The sequence below is a fragment of the Engystomops pustulosus genome, chromosome 5 (genome assembly GCF_040894005.1).
Source record: "Engystomops pustulosus chromosome 5, aEngPut4.maternal, whole genome shotgun sequence".
In the NCBI taxonomy this organism is placed as follows: domain Eukaryota; kingdom Metazoa; phylum Chordata; class Amphibia; order Anura; family Leptodactylidae; genus Engystomops; species Engystomops pustulosus.
Genome location: NC_092415.1, coordinates 89854478 through 89876927, shown reverse-complemented (window position 1 = coordinate 89876927; position 22450 = coordinate 89854478). Strand labels below are relative to the sequence as shown.

Genomic DNA, 22450 nt, shown 5'->3' with positions numbered 1-22450 from the left:
ATATCTGATTTTTGATAGAATCTGTTATGGAGTCTAATGAGGACTGCCCGGCCATCTCCATCAGCTCCAAAGAGATGAATTGAGTAGAATGGTCATGCGTGGCCATCTGCTCCATTAATCTCAGGGTCCTAGATACCCCCATCGGACCCCTCGTTCTAGTGATCTGTGGGGGGTCTCATCACTGAGTTCCCAACAGCAAGTTAGGCTTGTCCGTGAAAATCCCGTGTAAGTGAATTATCTTAGCTAATAGATTAGCTAGGGTGAGTGCCTGCCACATGCACATCATATGCACATTGCCTTTATTAGGACAAGCTTGGAAACTGAGAGATCCACAATCCACCAGATATTTCACAGTATCCAACATATTAAGGCCCCATGTCTGGATGTCCTGTCTTGTGATTAAAATCAATAAGGAGATGGCCCAACAACAGATGCAGGCCCAGAAAATGTTGCTGCAATAACCTGCACCTACGTAAAGTTTCATCTTGGCACCATTCACTTATATGACACTATTTTACATTATCCCATAAACAAAAACATCAATATAAAATTTAATAAAGATACTAACCATGTCCATTGGTAACATGCTTGTGTGTTTTGCCTTTTCGAGGAGTAGAGTGGCATGAGGATGAAGTGTTAGTGGTGGTCACTTTAGTGTCCTCAAGTTCTAAGTCATCATCTTCAACATCTTCTCCATCTTGAGAGGTGCCGAAGTACACCATGTTACTTGGTAATGCAGGAGAACCTGTAGAAGAAACAAAAGGTAATGATTCTGTGTATTTGTTTACATTCCCATGCTTAAATATAATGTAGATTCTTTACTTGGTTTTTTAGGACCTAAATTAATATGCACCACCCACATAATCCACTTTTCAAACTACTTTAAGGTTAGTTGTATATAATAAAAGCTATGGCCTTATTTAGTCTTAAAGGAAATCAACCATCAATAAATTAAGTATGATAAATCAGAGGCACATACTCATAGATCCAGGCACCGTTACTGTGGTAATCTACTTAAATTTGTTATCCATGACCTCCTTCTTCTAAAAATCAACTTAAAATTATGCTAATGAGCAGGAAGGACTATGGAGTGCATTACAGAGGTCCCTCCGTGATGCTGACACACAGGCTGTAACAGTGTCTTCTCTTCACCCTCTGCTCCTTAAGCACTCCTCCTCGCTTATTTAATCTCACCGCAAGAGAGGAAATTTTGTCGGTGGGGGAAGTAAAGGGGGAGGCAGTTCCTTGCACAGTGTACACTACAGCATGGAGGGGTTCTGGTAAAACCTCCAGAGCTGTTCTGGCTCATTAGCATAATTTTAAAGTTTATTTTGGATGGAAGGAAACCATGGACAACAAATATAAGAAGTCATAGTGCCTGGATTTATGAGCAAGTGTCCCAGGTTTTTCATGCTCGATTTTGATGGTAGATTTTCTTTAAGACACAGCATACATATAGACAACAAAATTACAACAAGATTATCAATGGAAATCAAATTCATTAACCAATTGAGGCCTGGATTTGGAGTCACCCACAAATATAAAGTGGAAAAACACACTACAGGCTGATCCATCTTTGACGCAATGTCCATAAAACAAGTCAAAGCGAGGCTCAGTATGGTGTGTGGCCTCAACGTGCCTGTATGACTTCCCTCAGCACCCCACACAAGCACACAAGGTAGTGCAGCTCATCCAGGATGGATGCCAGAGCTCTGGCAAGAAGGTTTGTAGTGTCTGTCAGCACAGTGTCCAGAGGCTGAAGGCACAACCAGGATACAGGGCTGTAGACCAGGAGACATGGAGAGGGCCGTAAGAGGGCAACACCACAGCAGTAGGATACCTCTGCCACCTTCACCCTTGGTGCAAGGAGGAATCAGTAGCAGCACTGCTAGAGCCCTGTAAAATGATCTCCAACAGGCCATAAATGTGCATGTGTCTGCACAAACTGTTAGAAACCTACTCCATGAGGATGGTATGAGGGCCCGACATCCACAGATGGGGGTTGTGCTCACATCTCAACACCGTGCAGGACGCCTGGCATTTGCCAGAGAACGCCAAGTTTGGCAAATTCGCTACTGGTGCCCTGTGCTCTTCACAGATGAAAGCAGTTTAACACTGAGCACATGAGTGTAGAGTGCTTAGAAAGACGTGACTGGGCACATAGACGTAACAGAGTCTAGAGAAGCTGTGGAAATCGATCTGCTGCTTCCAAGATCCTTCAGCATGACTGGTTTGGCAGTGGGTCAGTGATGGGTTGGCAGTTCTTTGGAGGGCCGCAAAGCCATCCTTATGCTCGCCAGAGGTAGCCTGACTGCCATTAGGTACAGAGATGAGATCATCAGACCCCTTGTGAGACCATATGCTGGTGCGGTTGGACCTGGGTACCTCCTAATGCAGGACAATGCTAGACTTCATGTGACTGTAGTGTGTCAGCAGTTCCTGCAAGATGAAGGCACTCAAGCTATAGACTAGCCTGCTCGTTCCCCAGATCTGAATTCACATCTGTGCATATCTGGGACATCAGGTCTTACTCCATCCACGAACACCACAGATTGTCCAGGAGTTGGCTGATGCCATGTTCCAGGTCTGAGAGGAGATCCCTCAGGAGACCTTCCGCAACTTCATCAGGAGCATGCAGAGGCGTTGTAGGGAGGTCATACAGGCACATGGGAGACCACAAATAATACTGACCCTCATTTTGTCTTGTTTAACGGACAAAAGACATCGGACATGAAAGTTGGATCAGCCTGTAGTGTGTTTTTCCACTTTAATCTTGTGGGTGACTACAAATCCAGTCCTCCATTGGTTAATAAATTTTAATTTCCATTGATGAATTTTTTTGTGATTTTGTTGTCGGCACATTCAACTTTGTGCAGAACAAAGTATTCAATGAGAATATTTGATTCATTCAGATCTAGGATGTGTTATTTGAGTTTTCCATTTATTTCTTTTGAGCAGTGCATGTACACAGTTGAAAACAGAAGTTTACATACTGTATACTACAAAAAAGACAGATTATCTTTTTTCTTACTTTTGAACACAAAATCAGAATACACCGTTCCTATTTTAGGTCAATTAGAATTACCAAAATTATTCATATTTGCCAAATGCCAGAAAAATGAAAGATTTTTAAGGCACTTTTAACGTACTCACATTTCATTAGTACTTGGTACCATTGTCCTTAAACTGTATGAGTCAAACATTTTGTATATCCTTCCACAAGCTTCTTACAATAGTTGGTAGGAATTTGGCCCATTCTGGAGTCATTTGCTTGCACCATACATTTTCAATAAGATGGAGATCTGGGCTTTGTGAAGGCCGCTCCAAAAAATTGAGTTTTTTATCCTTAAGCCACTCATACGAAACTGGCCTAATAAACCACTAGAAGTATATTGTCAGGTACCGTTGTGGTGGCATCATGAAGAAAATCAACTTTGAAGTGAGATGTCAATTGGTTGTATAAAGTTAAGGAGGCAGAGAGTTTAAGGCCCCTTTCACACTTGCGTTTTTTCACGCTCGTTTTCTGCGCATGCTTTTGACGCGCAGAACTTGCATTACACTCTGACCCATTGTAATCAATGGGTCTTTTCAGACTTGCATTTTTTTTAACGCGTGACTTGCAAAAGTAGAGCATGTCGAGATTTAAACGCGCATTAAAAAAACATGTGTGTGTGCGTGAAAAACGCACCATACAAGTCTATGGAGACGCATCAAAAACGCATCGCACACCGAGACACTTGCAAGTGCAATGCAAGTGCAATGCGTTTTTCACTCATCAATTGCCATAGAAAAGATAGAGCTCAGTCCTGAGTCCTTACACGCGCATTACCTGCGCGTGAAAAACGCATTGAAATTGCAGTGAAAATGCATCGAAAATGTGCGTGAAAAACTGAGACACTGAACAAACTGACTGAAAACTGACTGAACTCTGATGCAAAATGTCAGTTTTTCACTGACCAAACACTGATCGCACCCTGATCAAACTCTGACGTGATCTGCAACACAAGTGTGGAAGGGGCCTAACACTGAAGTCAAGGTGGGGAACTCTGAACACCTCTTCCTCTGATTGACATTGTGTATCAGACTTCAGGAGGTCTGGTTAGTGATGTCTTCAGGTGCAGGAACATCGATTACAGTGAAGGGGACTTTCTGAGGAAGAGAGGGCTTGATTTCAGTGTTAAAGGGAACCTGTCACCAGGAGACCCATTTTTAGCACTCCCCCAGTCCCCACAGAGCATAGTACATACACTGCCAAAGTGTTTTTGTATAAAAAATTGGTTTTACAGAAAAAAAGATATGTTATATTGTACCTTTCATTAGTATCTGCTGTATGACTACGCAGTTGCCAAATGGGAGGGTCTGGAAAGGAGAAGTTCCCCCCCACACCCTTGGGAAACATGTGATCTTTTCAAATATATGAATAACTCCCCACACTTGGGATTGGTTGTAGAGGAGCAGGGGGCGTCGCTAAGCCAAGTGATGGGTGTTTTCATATATTTGAAAAGGACGCATGGAGTAGCTGTTCCTCAAGGGGGGGGGGGGTGCTCCTTTCCAGCCCCTCCCATTTGGCAACTGCCTAGTCACACAGCACATGCTAATGAAAGGTACAATATAACATATCTTTTTTTCTGTAAAACCAATTTTTAATACAAAAACACTTTGGCAGCGTATGTACTATGCTCTGTGGGGACTGGGGGAGTGCTAAAAATGGGTATCCTGGAGACAGGTTCCCTTTAAAATCTCTGCCTCCTTGACTTTATACAACCAATTTACATCTCACTTTAAAGTTGATTTTCTGAATCACACTGGGTCACGAAAGAAACATGATGTGGAAGGTGTACAGCGGCTTAGCAACATAATGGCTGTTGTTTATTACATCAATTTCTGATCACTGGTTCCCGTTGACTTCCTGGCTGATGTCTTGAGAAATTACCATACCTCAATATTGCCACAGAATGTTCTTTCCTCATGATGCATCTAATTTGTGAAGGGCAGCAGTCCCTCCGGCAATGAAACAACCCCACAACAGAATGCTACACCACATATCATCCCCCCCAACTGGTGTTTCACAGTTGGGATGGTGTTCTCGGGCTTGAAAGCTTCTCCCTTTTTCCTCCAAATGGAACGATTGTCATTATGGCTGAAGTTCAATTTTTGTTTCGCCAGACCACATGATAGGTCTTTTTTTCTATGCGTATTTGCAAACATTAATCTGGGTTACAGGGCTTGCACAGGGTTAGGGTCGGCATAAAATTATATGTCAGGATATGGAGCCATGTGCCAGCAGTCAAAACTCCCCCTCCCCTTTCATATTTATCTCAAAGAGACTTTACAGAGACCTTATTTCTGCGCATTGCCAAAAGGTAAGATGTGTGACATCTGGTTCCCAAAAGAAGCATTTATAATGTCAATATTGGTGCAATGCTCCCAATGTTTTTTAACATTTTAATGAAATCTAATGTTTCCATCAAATGCCCCTGAAAAAAGTCAGAAATGTACGTCAAGGCAGGCTTATCACAGTGTGTACAAGGTTTGCCCTCCCACGATACCGGGCCATGCAGTTACTGTAACATTGTGTGCCCAGAGCAGCTAGGATGTTGCTAGAAACTGTTTTCTCGATCTCGGCTCTAAGCACCCCAGACTAATTTCAGGACATTTAAAGCTGTGATGAAATAATTTGAGTCTTGGAGCAGAGTGCTGGATTAACTGCAAGCACTAAAAAAAATGCCTGCCGGCTGCCAAAAGAGCGTTTCATTCTTTTTCCAGTGTTTGCTGGCAGCAGATCTTCATTGTTTACATTAGTAAAAACCATACGTTTTTATCTGGACATGTTCTGAGGTGTAACAATTTCTAAGCATGGGACATTAAAACCTGGAGGGACAAAAAAGCTTGAATATATTCCAGCTGATTGGTGTTCATGAATATACATAATATAACGTTTGCAAATAACTAGCACCTTACATGGTATCAGTTTGCTGTATGTTAGTGACTGCCTAAGAGGCTGGGCAAATAGACATGTCCCAAAAGGTCTGAGCCAAATATATAATCCCAATTACGGGTTGTCACGTATTCAGCATTATTAGGGTATGTTCAGACATGGCTATAATAAACAATGCAACAATAAAACTTTATGTACAACATGGTTTAAAAAAATGAATAAAAATAAAGAAAATAAATTAAATTAATTTAAAGGCACTGTTCACATCTTTTTTTATGGATCCATGGAAGGGGTAACACAAGTCTGGACTATTCCCTGATATATTCTATGACATTAAAAATACAACAATGTACGCCAGCCACTAATTTCCACCAAGAAAAAAAAATTAATAAGCTTTCCTGTGCGTTATACTATTTGACTATGCTTTATAGGAATATGTACTGAAAATGCATTGCATATCACTTTCTTTATATGGTAATTACAGGACGCAAGCTGCCAGTCATAAGCCCCAAGATGAATAAACTTCTGCACATAATTCCTCCACACAGGAACAAAACAGGAAACATTATAATATCATGTGGAATGCACTATTAATAGGAGGGGATGAGAAGGAAACTTAAGAGGCATTAAAAATGGTCACCTTAAAAGACCCAAGTCAGAAAATTGCCAATTTCCCATTTAGCTAGAGCATTTACACTTTCTGCAGCAAGAGTCAATTGTTACCCAACATCTGGCCCATCAGTCACTCCCTTCAAATCAAAGGCGAGAAGGAAATCCAGACTCATCCAAAACATCAAACAGAACTCCTCTATTGCCTATTGAACCTCATGGAAAATAACGTTGTCCCACCAATAGTGTACAGAGCTGTATACAACTACAGATCCACTAAATTTCATATCAAATATTTCCTACACTTGTTGTCCATATTTATTGTGTATAGAAGAATCCCCAAATATGGAGTCAATGTCCTTCTTGGTAAAATTTCACACGTTCATTTAAAGAAATTTTTGTCCTCTGCAAGAAGCAGCTCACTTGTGTTCAGTTACCTAGGATAGCTAAATCATTGGGCTTAGCACAGATATATATACGATTTATATAGAAGCCACTGCGGAATTGGTGACCTGATCCCAAATGAGATATTAACACTTCCAATAGGGATTAGCGTTTCAGTGCTAGAATGGGATATATCTGAAAGGCAGCTGGTCAGTCAAAGTCTTCGATGAAGAGAAGGAAAGGCAACCAAAGCTGTATGGCCCTTGTAAACTGGTATTCAGGCTCCGCTAGGTGCAAAATGCCATAGCACAATAAAAACTACTTTCCCAGTAGTTCTGTTGAATACGGAAAGTCATTCTGAAAATATCTTACCTCGAAGACACAAAAACGTGAGAAAATCCTCAGTCTTGGGCTTGCGTTTGGAGAGGTCAGACATTTGAGTTACTGGAGGGGGTAGCAATGGCTCCACAATTTTGATGGGGGTTGTGCTCGGACTGTTTGGCTGGGATTGGGCAAATTTTCTTTGTGCTTGCAGCCTTGGCCTGCAAAAAAAGTACAAAAAAATATATCAGATTAATATTCAGGACACTCAACACATGCATTTGAGACAAAATTTACCACATAAAATATAAGAACAACTCAACCAAGAAAAAAAAAAAAAAACTCTTATGCTCCAGACGCATAAATTTTTTAAACACGGGAACCCGGCCTTAGAGAACTCCGACAATCTAGGGCAACCATGGACAACCGTGGCCCTTTGCCGATGGGACTAATCTTTGATATAAATGTTCAACCTTTATGTAACAAAAGTACTTCCTTTTACTTATCTCATATCCCAATGTTTCATCAGTGGGGAGGGGGGATGGGGTCCAAAATCTTGCAATCCGCTTATCACAGTGTACTCTGTGATATGATGCGCAAGAGTATGTACACGCCCTTAATAGAAAATCTCTTATTACAGTGATTTCTGAAAATAGGTCTAAACTTGTCACAAGATTTAAGGACACAAGTGTGGTTTTCTTAGAAAATGGTTCTATTTTCAGGCCTGCCTGTCACTTTAAAACAATATTTGAAGCCCAGCTGCAGAAGCCTGGAGACTTTCAGGAATTTTTTTTATCATCTGACAGATCGCCAGCAAAACTCTTTCGACTTGAGTTGTGACCTAACACTGAGCAGGCCCGCAAGGTTGTCCTGATGACAACGTGTTCATGTGTCTTGACATTTACAAGAAACAGACCTCATTTTCTGGGTACCTGGCCTACGGCGAACACACAGCCTTCAGGAAAAGGTGAGAAAAGCCAATGAGATCACATGACAAAAATAAACTATATTTGGTACATACAAACTAGGGATCACAAAGGGGAAATCTACAAAAACTTATGTTCCATTTGGTTTTAGGCAGTGAAAGATGACAATATAGATGGAGTTCATCATCTCATTGACACATAATGAAGATACACACAATTACGGTATATGCACGAGTATAAGCAGAGACCCCTAATTTTACCACCAAAAACTGGGAAAACCTATTGACTCAAGTATAAGCCAAGGGTGGTAAATGCTTTGGTCACAGCCCCCCCCCTCCAGTATATAGCCAGCCTGCCCCCAGTAGTATACAGTCTGCCCCCAGAAGTATACAGCATACTCACCCTCCGGTGGCACCGATACGCAGCGCAGCTCCCCCGATGTCAGCGTGGCTCGTCTTCTGGCTTTCGCGCCTATCTTTCTCCTGTAACATCCCGCAGCGCGCAGTCACTGTCCTCTCCCAGCCGGCAGGCGCATAGTATGACGCTCCGCTGCTGACATCATACTATGCGCCGCCCGGGAGAGAAACATGGCGGCGCCCTGCAGGATGTTACAGAAGAAAAAAGACAGGTGCTGAAAAACTCTGCTTATACACGAGTATATACGGTCACTTGTTTTGTAGATTTGCTTGTATAGATAACAATGGTGTCCAGGGGTGCAACTATAGTAGGTGCCGAGGTAGCAATTTATCTCAAGCTCTGTAGTCTGGAAAGGGGAGGGGGGGGTCCAATAACCACTCTCATAATAGCTGGATTGCAAGTAGAAGCGATAAAATGAGCCGCCACACCATTAGACATGCCATCAATACAGTATGACGCCATACTGATCTGGAACATCATAAACTCACAATTCTGACATAATTTAATACATACCAATTCTACACAAATGCTCTGTAAACTATATTCTATATTGGTATATACACTACTGCTCAAAAGTTTGGGGTTACTTATTTTTTAAAGAAAAGCACAGTTTCAATAAAACTAAGGAAATTTCTAACATTAAATGAATCGAAAATACACTCTATACTTGGTTATTGTGGTAAATGACTATACTAGCTGCAAATGTCTGCTTTTTAATGCAATATAACAGGTCCATTTCCAACAACCGCCAATCCAGTGGTTTAATGGTATATTGGGGGACATTTAAATAAACTGTTGCTGCCTTTGTTACCAACTTCCCTTGAGAAAAGAGATAGATATTTAATATTATTGCGCTGTGCAGATACATTTCTAGTGCCAAGATAATTTTCTGTCCCTGGGACCAAAATCTTTCCTGAGCTCCAGAAATGTGTCTAGCAGTCAGAGAACAGGCTGAGCACGCTGCCCTAGAGTGGAACAATGGCTGCTGCGGCAATGCATCAGTGGCTGACCACCTCCGAAAGCTTGTCCAGTCTGAATTGGACGCCAGGAGGACAGGCAGTAGACATCCTAATGTGGTGAGTGTTTTTCCGGGTACATTAGTGTAAGCTAAGAGCAGTAGCACAGTTCTGTGCCCTACAAGACCAAATTTCTTTTGGACCACTTTCCGCCAGTTTACAGCGCCAAAAATGGTTACGACACATATTAATTGTGTTAGCGTTTCCACCTATCCAAAGCCACAACCCTTTTCAGAACATGCAGAAAAAGTAATTTTTTGGGCGCTGCTAACTACTATACATGTCAGAAAGAAGAACGTGCAGTGAGAGCGCCACAAAACTGGTGGAAACGTCATAGTAAGTATCCACCATTGTGTTTGCCAACTTTGTAAGGTGGCTAATGGATGGTTAGAAAACCCTTCAAGCACAGCTGAAAACAGCTTGAATGATTAGAGAAGCTATAAAACTGACCTTCCTTTAAGCTGGTTGAGAATCTGGAGCATCCCATTCGTTTGTTCTACGAAAACTCTCACAATGGCCAGAAAAAAAGAACTTTCATGTGAAACTCAACAGTGTATTTATGTTCTTAAAAATTAAGGCCATTCCATTCTAACTGAAGATTTCCTACAACAGTGTGCACTACACCCTTCAGAGGAGAGCAAACAGGCTCTGACCAGAGAAGAAAGAAGTGGGAGGCCACACTGCACAACTAAGCAATAAGACAAGTACATTAGAATCTCTAGTTTGAGAAACCAACACCTCACAGGTCCTCAACTGGCAGCTTCATTTAATAGTTCCCGCCAAACGCAATTGTCAACCTCTACAGTGAAGAGGCGACTTAAGGATGCTGGTCTTCAGGGCAGAGTAGCAAAGAAAAAGCTATATCTGAGCCTGGCTAACAAAAGGAAAACCTTAAAATGGGCAAAAAAACACAGATATTAGACAGAGAAAGATTGGAGAAAAAAGTGTTATGGACATACAAATCTAAGTTTGAGGTGTTTGGATCACACAGAAGAACATTTGCGAGATGCAGAAAAACTGAAATTATGCTGGAAGATGCCCGACTCCATCTGTCCAGCATGGTGGAGGTCATGTGATGGTCTGGGGTTGCTTTGGTGCTGGTAAAGTGGTAGATTTGTACACGGTCAAAGTGATTTTGAATAAGGAGGGGTATAACTACATTTTGCAACATCAAGCCGTACCCTGTGGACAGCGCTTGATTGGTACAAATTACATCATACAACCGGGCAATGCACACCTCCAAATTACACATTAACTATTTGCGTGTGGCGGCACTAACGTACAATTATATGCCCGACATTGCACTACTGCTAGCAAAAGTTCAGGCTTGAATGGTCACAGACTATAACATGTGTGCCATTGCTATGCCCCCTTCAAGTCCACTTGGTGCAGAGGTGGCGTATAGGGATTATTTCAAGCCTTGTATGCCAAAAAACTTGCATACAAGCATTGATAAATGCCCCCTTTTGTTTCTATGATGGATCTATATTCTAAAGGGCTCTCCGCTCTCAAAGGGCTCTAAAAATTATCATATATCCTCTCCCTCAACCCGAGTAGTATTGTGTTCATTTTATAATGCCTCTAATAATTATTTTATAATTGTCCCTGAATAATTTATAATGCTCTGCAAGTATTATAAATGACCTATGGTAGGGAGGGGATGGTACAAATACAGATTTTATATGGCAACCGAGATGGAAGGTTAAGTGAAGCCTCTGGTGGTATCTGTTATTATTCCGTATCTAATTATTTCTTCAATTTCAGTTCAAATGTACCCATTTTAATTCTGTTATAGTACATGGTTACTGTCCATGACAACTAATATCAAACATCACTAATAGCCAGGGGCATTGCTGAGGTTGTAAAGAATCCAGGGCCTAGACCCTGTAGCTTATGCAAACCAAAGAGGATAGTATTATCAGATGTAGCAAACAGAAATAATCCAATGTTACTTAGGGTCACAAAACATATTGGGGAGGAATTAATAAAGACTGGCATTTTAAATACCAGTCTTAAAATTGTCCCTCCCGGCGCTGCAACACCCATATCTACTAAAAAGACTCTGGCCACTTACTAAATACGGGTGTAAGCTCTGCCAGTTCTGGAAGATAAGCCATGATAAATCCCCCTCCCCCTCCAAGGTATATATAAGGTCCTGTCTACATGCACTGTAGCGGTAAAAGTAGGCATTTCTGTTTCTGTATGGTGTACAGCTACTGTAGCTTACAAGGTATTCATTATAGTGTATTTGCACAAATAATGCTACTCTAGTGGCGGTATGTACTATACAATGCAGTGTAGGCTGCACCAGTGGGCCACACTTCAGTGTGATGGGAATGCAGCCACTTACGATAGGCACCTTAGGAGAACTGTACACACATATTCCCCCTCCTTCAAATAGTGGTGGCTGAATCCAGTCAGGTCTACAGTATGCTGCAGTAGCAACCCTCAAAACGCTCCAATAACTTAATGCACTATGATATACACACTCACAAACGCACATACTCAGGGTTTTTTTTGGGGGGGGGAGGGGTTGGAGATTATGGATGTGGATTCAATACGGACATCACACGTCCACATTTTTTCTGGCTACACACTGTGGTTACTGAAGGAGGAGGGTACTGTGGCAGCTGTGGGGGCCACTCTTACTGTTGGCTACTGTTTGGGGGGCACACTGAGCAGCTTGAGTATATACAGTAATAAAAGGACATTCTGTTCCGTAAGGCACACACAAGGCTGATGTGGCCCCTGCAGAAAATGAATTTGACACCTCTTTACACTTACACACTCACACTTTCACATAATCCACACTTATATAATCAACACTCATACATTTAACCTGTAATGACCATTTCTTCTCCATCCCAGGAGGACACAGCACAGTCCATAAACTCTCCAGCATGGCAGTATGGTTACCATTAGCCTCCTCTGACCCGACTGTCCTTGATGAGAAAACAGGGAGAGAAACCTCCTGCTTCCACGTTGGGTTGGGTGGTAGTCAGAACTTAAGATGAAATTGGGGAAATAAAGATCTCATATCTTTTATTTAGTCCTCAGGAAGACCTACAGAGTCATTCTGACCGACAGGTCCCTGTGTGCTATAGCTCAACTCTTTTTGACCTTACTAGGTCACATGAAATCAAATCATGTGATTGGCTGATAGCGTAAGGTCATTCCTGCATCCTACCTTTCTGTACGGAGGAGAGCAGCTGGCAGGAAACCTATGACTCAGGTACAGCGAAGTAGACAGCAAACTGTTTCTGTAAAATCCGATACACCCGATTACTGCACCTCTCACTCGGGCACGTGCCCCAAATCTTTTACCATAGCGATGACCACGCTAAAGCCATGAAGAAAACACTTCTGTTCTGTATAATTGTACAAAAGAGGAGGTTCTATGCTCCTATGCTGGAAATGAGGGAAAGACTGAGATTGCAAAATAGAAAGTAGATACATTAATACATCCAAATGACCGCTATCAACGGAATTTTGATTCCATCTTTTCGAACTCTTTAATGCACATCAGACAAAATGTACAGTCAGATAAATGATTGGACATTCATCTGCTGGGCCACTTTATGACAAAAAAAATCCATTCGTAGTAGGAAAGATTTTTCCAGTCAGACACTGCTGCTACATCATTTAGACGTGCAGCTGATACTTATTATTATAATGAAAAAAGGTTATTTTATTTCCAGAAGGAATCTTCAGAATATTCCACCTTCTCCTTTTGGAGTGTAGACGTGTATTTTTTTTCTACAACCTTAACCCCCTATTAGCTTTGGCAAAGGCTATGAAGGCGCAAGCATGGCACCTTTCCCAAGCAGCTAGGGGTCCCCAGACAGACTTCAGGCAAGGAATGAATATTAGCTTTTCACTAGCCATTTAGGTCTGATCCAACTGAAAAAGCAATTTCTGAGCCAACGTCTGCATGCAGATTTCCACCATGGCATCAATTACACCATTTAAATGGAGACAGCGATGAAAAGTCAGTCAACAATACTTTTCACACATTTCTCTGCACTTAAATGCTGAATTCTTCAAGCTAAAGCGAGCTACACAATTGACCAATTGTCACGTAAAAAAAAAATGTATTATATTTATAATTCCCAGGTCAATGCAATATATATATATATCTGGATAGTATGAGCAAAAGAACTGATCAATCTTTGTAGAAAAACTGCTGATTTCTGTTTTCCCTGCAGATCCCATTTAAGGGGTCCACTTACAGGAACCCTTTTTCTCTGATCTTGAGGTAATATAATACCTTGTGCTACTGTGCATTTACCCCAAGTGACTTCCTGTACCCTTGATGTAACACATGTCTATGGATTATAAAGAAATTTTAGATCCTTGCAATACTCCATTAATCATCAAGATGAAACTCTGAGACGGTCAAAAGGGTTCCCTTCCGTATAACCAGCATGTTCATTCTTATTAGTTTCTCAACCTTCTTTCATTACGATATAGAGCTCAATCTCACAGCAAGAATTGCGAAGCTAACCTTTGGCCAGGGTTGGGTCATTTGTAATTTACCATAAAACAAAATGTCCTGAAGTACCCCTGGTAAAATATACAAAGAAGTTTGCCAGGATGGGATATGGAAAACCACACGTCTTTCAGCTATGTTGTAAGGAAGCTTCCTTGACATCAAGCTGGACTTTCAGGAAGCCTAATAACATGATGCAGGCTTAAAACCAAACTAGTATATCTATTCCAGAAGGAACAGATTCCCAACTGTAGACCGCACTGTTTCAATGTGGTTGCATCTAAAAAGAGCTACCCAATCTTATCCCATCCTGAAAAGCTTATTTGCATATTTTCCCAGAATCCCTAGTGGAGCATCAAGGGCTACAAGTTTCCACGTGCCTACAAGCCGGCCTTAATTGGCAACGTCTCCGTAAGTTAAAGCCTGTGTTGCCTATACAATAGTGGAGCTTCCTCATATCCCACATTGAAGTCGGCACAGGAAGTATTACATACATGAAAAATTTTCATCCCAAAATTACATTATGAAATCAGAACAAACATGAGCTTTTTAAGACATTTTTATTTCTACAGAGTGGCAACACACTGTACCAAATACAGTCAAAATACAGGTTTTTAATTATAGAAATTAGGCTTTAACTGAAAAGAAAACAAAGGTACCTTTTTCTGACAGGCCCATCTTCTGAATCTGAAGATGTCACACTATTAGTCTGTGAAGACCCTTGAGATGTGTCATCCTTCTCATTTTCCGAGGACTGCCCTGATCCTTTAGAGTGTCCATTAAGAAGAAGACCTAAAAGATGGACAGACATAATAGCAACATGAAATTCCTTGTTTCAAATGATGACAATGTTCAGTTTAGATCCATCTCCTGACTGGCTTGTGTCCCCCCTGCACTGTAATGCCAGCACAAAGTAGTAAGTTCTGTACCCAATAAAATGAAACCATTCACATTCATGCAAATATATAAATTGAATTGCTTTTAAATTCTCCACATGAGGGTTTGCATCATCAAGGAGGTTTCTAAATCTACAAGCTAATCGTGCCACTAGGGTTAGCCATGCGGATTACACATTAAAATTCACAGCTACACTATTCCTTACAACTTTATCCTATTAAAAATAGAATATGTTAAATATACATACATCTATTATTACGATATTTATCAGGCTCTGAGATATGGAAACCGGTGGGCGTAGCCGGCCAGGAGCGGAACTCAGCGCAGCTTCTGTGCCCCTGTAAACAAACCACGGTGGGACCACGGAGGTTAAGTATCGGTTTATTTTTTTTAAGCAGCCGCCACCCAGCCACATTTTTTGAAAAGTCTTGGAGAACCCCTTAAAGTTGGGTGAGGGATGACTAACCTCTGAATAAATCATTGTCTGGTTAATGATTTTATTCACACATTCTAGCCTTTATTAGCTACAACAGTTGTACAAACTGTCTCATACTAAGCAAACAATTGGCCATCTTTTAGAGAATGGGGAAAAGTGTTTTTTATCCTTCAAATCTTGCATAGTTGTCAACACTAGATATTTTACTCCATGTTATAATGTGAACCAAGGTATAGCAGACTGCTGCAGCCAGCTGCAACTTCAAAAACTTGCAAATTTACTCGAGACACTAAGCAGAAAGATACATTTAGAACAATACCCATCTAGAACTATTTAAAAATCTACTTTTTTCAATATAATCATGACTAGTCATTACTTCAAAGCTTGTGTTCTGCTTTTGGGTGGACCACACTGTCACGCTTTACAACATGTATTTTTACAATTTGCACATTGTAATACTGTAGTTGATGTGTTAAATCCCCATATGCCGCCATACTGTAGTATGGCAGTATATGGTAGGAACAGACAACCTAGGGTTAAATAGTAGTAAAAAGGGGAAAAAAAAAACCCTAAAAATTCAAATCACCCCCCTTTCCCTAGAACTGATCTAAATATAAACAAAACAGTAAAAATCATGAACAAAATGTCTGCTCTATCAAATTACAATAACTATTTTTCCACACACAGTACCGTACACCGTAGTATGAAAACGTTATTGGAGCCAGAAGATGGCAAAATGGCAACAACCAATTACATATTAGCTTATATTTTATGGTCCCATTTGTATATGAATTATGCTTATTCCTGGAATACCCCTTTAAATCAGGGACCACCTGTACTGTTATTGCCCTGCAAGACCCACTTATACAAGTTTTGTTGTCTCTGTAATTTTTAAAAATGTTAATAAACTTATTTGGAACATAAAAACCTAAAGGGAAACTGTCTGCACATTTTCACATAGACAGCTTGTGACAGGTTCCTATAGAGCCCTATTAACTGACACCCTTCTTGTAGCTAACATGGTTTCCTTCACATCTGTATAAATCAATTTCACTTTATATTATCTGAAATCAGAGGGGTGTGCCTTGCTCAGTTGGTCCTTCCCATCTACTACTCCCCATGCGTTATGCCTCCACACTATTCAACAGTTTATGTCATGTGACCAGGGTGATGTCATCAAAGGTCCTGTACCCTTTACATTTGCAAAGTGTACCCAATGTATGCATCTGATTACATGAAATCACAGCAGCCTCCATGAACTTCTACTCCTCTCCATCCTCCATGGATGCTGATCTCATGTTATCAGATACACACAAACAATACAGTACGGGTAGAGTTTGCTGAGGAGGCTAAAGGACCTGAGATGGAGTCCCTGTGGTCACATGACATGAATGTAACACAAAGCAGAGATGTCAGTCAAAATATGGGGGAGTGGTTTACTGGCAGCCCAAAAGAGAAAAAAAAAAAGAGTCAAAGCCAGAATATCTGGCTTTGACTAATATCTAGTCTGAAAAGCTAATTTGTATATTAGAAAAAAACGACTGCAATAAAAGCTACAGTGCCTCACTGGCATCTAATTTTATGTGATATGGGGAGGACTTGTAACCCTTTATCAGCAGGCGTTGTTAGTCAGGGTAGTAACTTTCCGGTGACAAGTCTTCTTTAAGTTTGTGGCATGAACTGAAAATTTAGTAGGACCCCCTGTAGGGGCAATGATAGCTTTTGGACTGTTAAGGCAAGTTTGGCTGGGACATTTTATTACATGAATATATTATTTTATACACCACTCTATTGCAGCTTTGTTTAGGGTTGTTGTCCAGCTAGAAGGTGAACCTATTTCCCAGTCAAAAGTTAGCCGCCTCTAACATGGATTGCTTTGTTTTTAACTTAATCTATATTTCCATAAATTCTAACCAGCTCTAAGACCTGAAAACGCAAAATTCATAAACCATTTAAATTGTAAATCGCTACAGAAAAGGCTGATGCTATATGAAGATTATTATTGTAAGTTTCTTCTCTGACCAATCTAGACAGCCTACAAACTAGCCAAACCGATTCCCTACACTGTGCAAATTAAATGCAAAACATTGAAACAGCACTTTACACAGTTTATAGTCTACTTCTTTTAGACAACAGCATATTAGTTTGGCTATTAGAAAGCAAAGTTCTCCTTATACCCTCTTGGAAAACCTATTTGTATATATACTTCGCTGTTTAGATGAATAAAATAAATTTAAATATTTTTCTCCTGTGTAGATTAAAAATAAAGGGAAAAAAAAATTACAAGCATTATTATACAACTACTTTTACAACCCAATGTATATGCCATGCCCTCTAGGAATTTTGGGAATATACATGCAAATAAGTTCCTCTTGCTCGGCTCTAGGTCCACCTTTTAGAAAGCAACAACCTTGCACTGTATTTCATGTCCAAATCTTTAAAAGTATTTGGCTTGAAGAAATTTCCAGGTAGTCCTTAGATACAATTATTATTCACTTGTGCAAAGGTTCATTATCTTAGGCTTCCTGAAACTCATACTTCATGTCATGAGAGCTGCCTTACAAGGCAAGAGGCGTGGTTTTCCTCAGCCCATCCCGAAAAACTTATTTCATATTTTTCCAGAAGTTGTGCAAATAAATATAAAAGTAAAATGGGGGCCATATCATAGTGCACGCTCACAGCATATGATAAAGGCCCCGCCCAATTACTGGGGCAGATACATCATGAGGCTTCGGCATCTTGATGCATCTGATGCAACACTGCGGGCCTTTTCTGCCGCAGCCGAGCCCACAACAGACCTTGTGTGTGTAAAAAAAAAAAAATAATAATAATGTAAAAAGTTATTTCCTGCTTTGAACAAATAAATCAGGAGAAGCCCAGAGTCCTGATCGAATCCCAATAGAAAAACTGTTGGAAATCCTTGGTGACAATGTTATGGCCAAAAAACCCAGAACAGTCACGTAACTGTGGAAGAGACTGTAAGAGTGGTCCATATCCCACCAGAGCAGTGTGTGAGCATAGTGACGTCCTGTGGTCACAGATGAGCTGAAGTCATTCACAGCGAAGGCCTGTGCACTCCCTACTGATGTAGTTATTATCTTTCTCTGTGCTACAGTCATTGCTGTTCTCTGCTTACTATGATCATGTGTATTATGTTCATTTACTTTGGTAATTTTGAAAAACACTGTTCTAGTGGCAAAAATAACTTCTTGCATGAGAGAGTTAACAACCATGACCTTACTCAACCTCTTCCTAGGAGTATAAACTAGCTTCTGTGAACTTAAAGGTCACTAGGGCCCTTGACCCAGAGTCACATTCCAGTGTTTTTCCTGAATGGAGACCCCAGGGCACATGAAGAACATTCTCTACCATCTGTATTAGAGGAGAACAATCTCTGACTTGTCCTATGTGCTAGTGCAAAGCATGAATATTATCATTAGCGAGGACCTATTTTTTTTTTTTTTTAACTCAATTTGGGTTTGAATCTTATCAGTTTGTACCGGGAGATGGTTGAAGCACTATCCGATCAACTGGAGGGTAGCTACTTTTTTATATAGAGGCTCTTTGTCTTGGTAGGAGCTCTGCCATAACCAGGACCAGACGCCAGGCCATACACAGAAAGGGCTCCAAAAAGGTTAGTCCCAGCTTCCACAACCTCCCAGTCTCGTACAGGCGGTCCCAGATGTAAAGAGGTTTGCCCATAAAAAGAAATTTCTCAAATGTCAATCCCCTAGTGATGTTTACACAATAAAGATCATTTTAACCCCTTACTTTACAATTTTTTATCAGTTTTATTGTTGTTTTAGCACCTATCACTCCGTAGGCTGGTCAGTGTAAAATTACAGAGTGTGGACAGGGACTGTGTTAGCTGACACTTTATGATCCTTGTAATGCTGTGAGATGCTGTGTGCCGACAATGTGGTTAGATTATCAGAAACCAGGTTTATATACACTTTCACTTAGCTTCTGAAAATTCACTAGTACCTGACAAAAATAAAAGGATGAGACAGATCAGAGATAATAGATGATGAGATTCATGAGATGCATATAACACACAATTCTCAGGTGTGCTATATGCATTATGTGGGATTAAGCCAAACCAGCATAAGAACAGAATCCCAACTGTAGACAGTGCTGTTTCGACCTGGTTGGGTCTCTCCAGTACCATGTAGGGAAGCTATTGACTAGGGTCAGGAAGTAAGAGTTCTTCATATGAAGGATTTACCAGTTAAGGCCACCTTATAGAAGTGTGGAGACTTAAAGCCATATATACTCCACTAGGAGATTCTAAGAAATATGCAAATAGATTTTGCAAGGTGGGAAAAGAAAACAATGCCTTCTTTTGCTACCTTGCCATGCCCTTGTACAATCATGGCCATAAGTTTTGAGAATGATACAAATGTTAATTTTTACAAAGTCTACTGCATCAGGTTTTATGATGGCAATCTGTATATATGTTATAAAGAGTGATCAGCTTAACAGCAATTAATTGCAAACTAAATATTTGCCTAGAAAATGAACGTTTTCCCCCAAAACACATTTCAACTTCATTGCAGGCCTGCCTTAAAAGGAGCAGCTAATATCGTTTTAGTGATTGCTCCATTAACACAAGTGTGGGTGTTGTTGAGGACAGGGCTGGGGATCAATCTATCATGATTAAGTAAGAATCACACCACTGGACACTAATAAAAAGGTGGCTGGTGCTTGGCATCATTGTTTCTCTTCTGTTATCCATGGTTATCTCTAAAGAAACACTTAGTCATCATTGCACTGCACAAAACTGGCCTCACAGGGAAGAATATCGCAGCTAGAAAGATTGCACCTCAGTCAACAATCGCATCATGATGGACCAGCAAGCGCCAGGCCCATCTCTTAAAAGTGTTTCAGCTTTGGGATTGGGTTACCAGCACTGCAGAGCTTGCTCAGGAATGGCAGCAGGCAGGTGTGAGTGCATCTGCACACACTGTGAGGCGGAGACTCTTGGAGCAAGGCCTGGTGTCAAGGAGGGCAGCAGAGAAGCCACTTCTCTCCAGAAAAACATCAGGGACAGACTGATGTTCTGCAAAAGGTACAGGGAGTGGACTGCTGAGAACTGGGGTAAAGTCTTATTCTCTGATGAATCCCCCTGCTTGTTCGGAGAAGACAAGGTGAGCGATACCACCAGTCTTGTCTCATGCCAACTGTAAAGCATCCTGCAACCATTCATGTGTGGGGTTGCTTCTCAGCCAAGGGAATCGGCTCTCTCACAGTCTTGCCTAAAAACACATACATGAATAAAGAACAGTACCAGAATGTTCTCCAAGAACAACAACCGTCCAAGAGCAGTTTGGTGATCAACAATGCCTTTTCCAGCATGATGGAGCACCTTGCCATAAAGCAAAGGTGATAACTAAATGGCTCGGGGAACAAAACAGAGATTTTGGGTCCATGGCTTGGAAACCCCCCAGATCTTAATCCCATTGAGAACTTGTGGTCAATCATCAAGAGACGGGTGGACAAACAGAAACCAACATAATTGTGACAAAATGCAAGCATTGATTGTGCAAGAATGGACTGCTATCAGTCAGGATTTGGTCCAGAAGTTGATTGAGAGCTGAAAGGGAGAATTGCAGAGTTCCTGAAAAAGAATTGTCAACACTGCAAATATTGACTTGGTACAGTAACTCATTCTAAGTGTCAATAAAATCTTTTGTTACTCATAATATGATTGCACTTGTATTTCTGTATGTGATAAAAACATCTGACAAACCAGAGGGCAACAGATCATGTGAAAATATAATATTTGTGTCATTCTCAAAACTTTTGGCCATGACTGTAGGCGTTATGCATGGTGTTAAGGAGGCTGCCTTTCAAGGTAGCAAAGGGAGGCATTGTTTTCCATTTCCAACCTTTGAAAAAATTTTATTTGCATATTTCCCAGAATTCCCTAGTGGAGCCTAAATGGCTTTCAGTATCCACATGCCTATAAGCGACCTTGGAAAACTCTCCATAAGGAGTACTCTTACACCCTGACCCAAGTCAATAACCTCTCACTCAGCCAAACCAGTTCCCTAAACAGCACAGTTTCAACCTGGTTGGGTCTCTTCAGTTCAGTCTACACAGTTAGGAATCTTTTGCTTCTGGAATAAATTTACTGGTGTGGCTTAATAACAGTGAATTAGTCCCAGGCTGCAATGATCAGCTGTAAGGTGTCTGTAATGAAGCTTTATCGATAATCCTTATTCCCATGACAGCACAAAATGTATAATTCAATTGTCACAGAACAAAAAAAAAATAGTTTGATGTTCCAATTATAAAATATACCTGTCCCGACATACATACAAATTCAATCTTGTATGTAACCCTGGGAGTGCCTGTATCTTAAATAAGTGCTCATGCCTTCACAAGAGGATTGATTAGAAGAGCTTATACGTCTCACACTGTGGGCATAAAAAAGAGATATTAGTATAGTAATATTGTGGGGGAGCACTAGATAAACATCAATAGCGAACACATGATTTTATTCTGCTGCTTTAAGACAGACACAATTCCTTTTATTATGTTGGGAACCAGACAAGAGAGTCTGCACTTTGTTATAGTAACCAAGGGGATCATTTGTGGCTCTACTTTGTAATGCTATTTTGCTGACAAGAGCCCCATAAATCTTTGTATGTAAATACTTGCAGAGTCCCTGAAATAATGCATACATTCCAGTGTGCTTAAATGGTAATAGGTGTTGGCAGAAGCACTGCAATGATTTATGACTTGGAGGCTTGCTTATTTATATTGAGCCAAAGTCGGAGGACAAACAACTAGGCCCAGAGTACTCATCTCCCTGCAAGCTGTCTTTGGGGGGAATTCAGGTCAGCAGTAGGTCTAACTTGAGCTGGGAGAATTACAGCGGACCTCTAAGCTTAACCAACAGGAGTTCACTAAATGCAAGTTGAATTGCAGTGCCTGTAATTTGATTGAATGTTACTAACACTTTCAGGAGGAAATTAAAAAAAAAAAAACAAAAAAAAAAAAACATACCACTAA

The 22450-nt window shown here is 40.7% G+C and overlaps 1 protein-coding gene across 2 annotated transcripts in view; it reads right to left on the bottom strand.

Moving 5' to 3' along the window:
- JARID2 (jumonji and AT-rich interaction domain containing 2) overlaps positions 1-22450 on the bottom strand; it is a 120554-nt gene that overhangs the window by 40324 nt on the left and 57780 nt on the right. For both annotated transcript variants that reach the window (XM_072152634.1, XM_072152632.1), the window contains exons 3-5: positions 14760-14892; positions 7304-7473; positions 569-745 (exon numbers count right to left, since the gene is read on the bottom strand). In XM_072152634.1, the coding sequence (XP_072008735.1) occupies positions 569-745; positions 7304-7473; positions 14760-14892 (480 nt within the window). The remainder of the gene's footprint in view (positions 1-568; positions 746-7303; positions 7474-14759; positions 14893-22450) is intronic.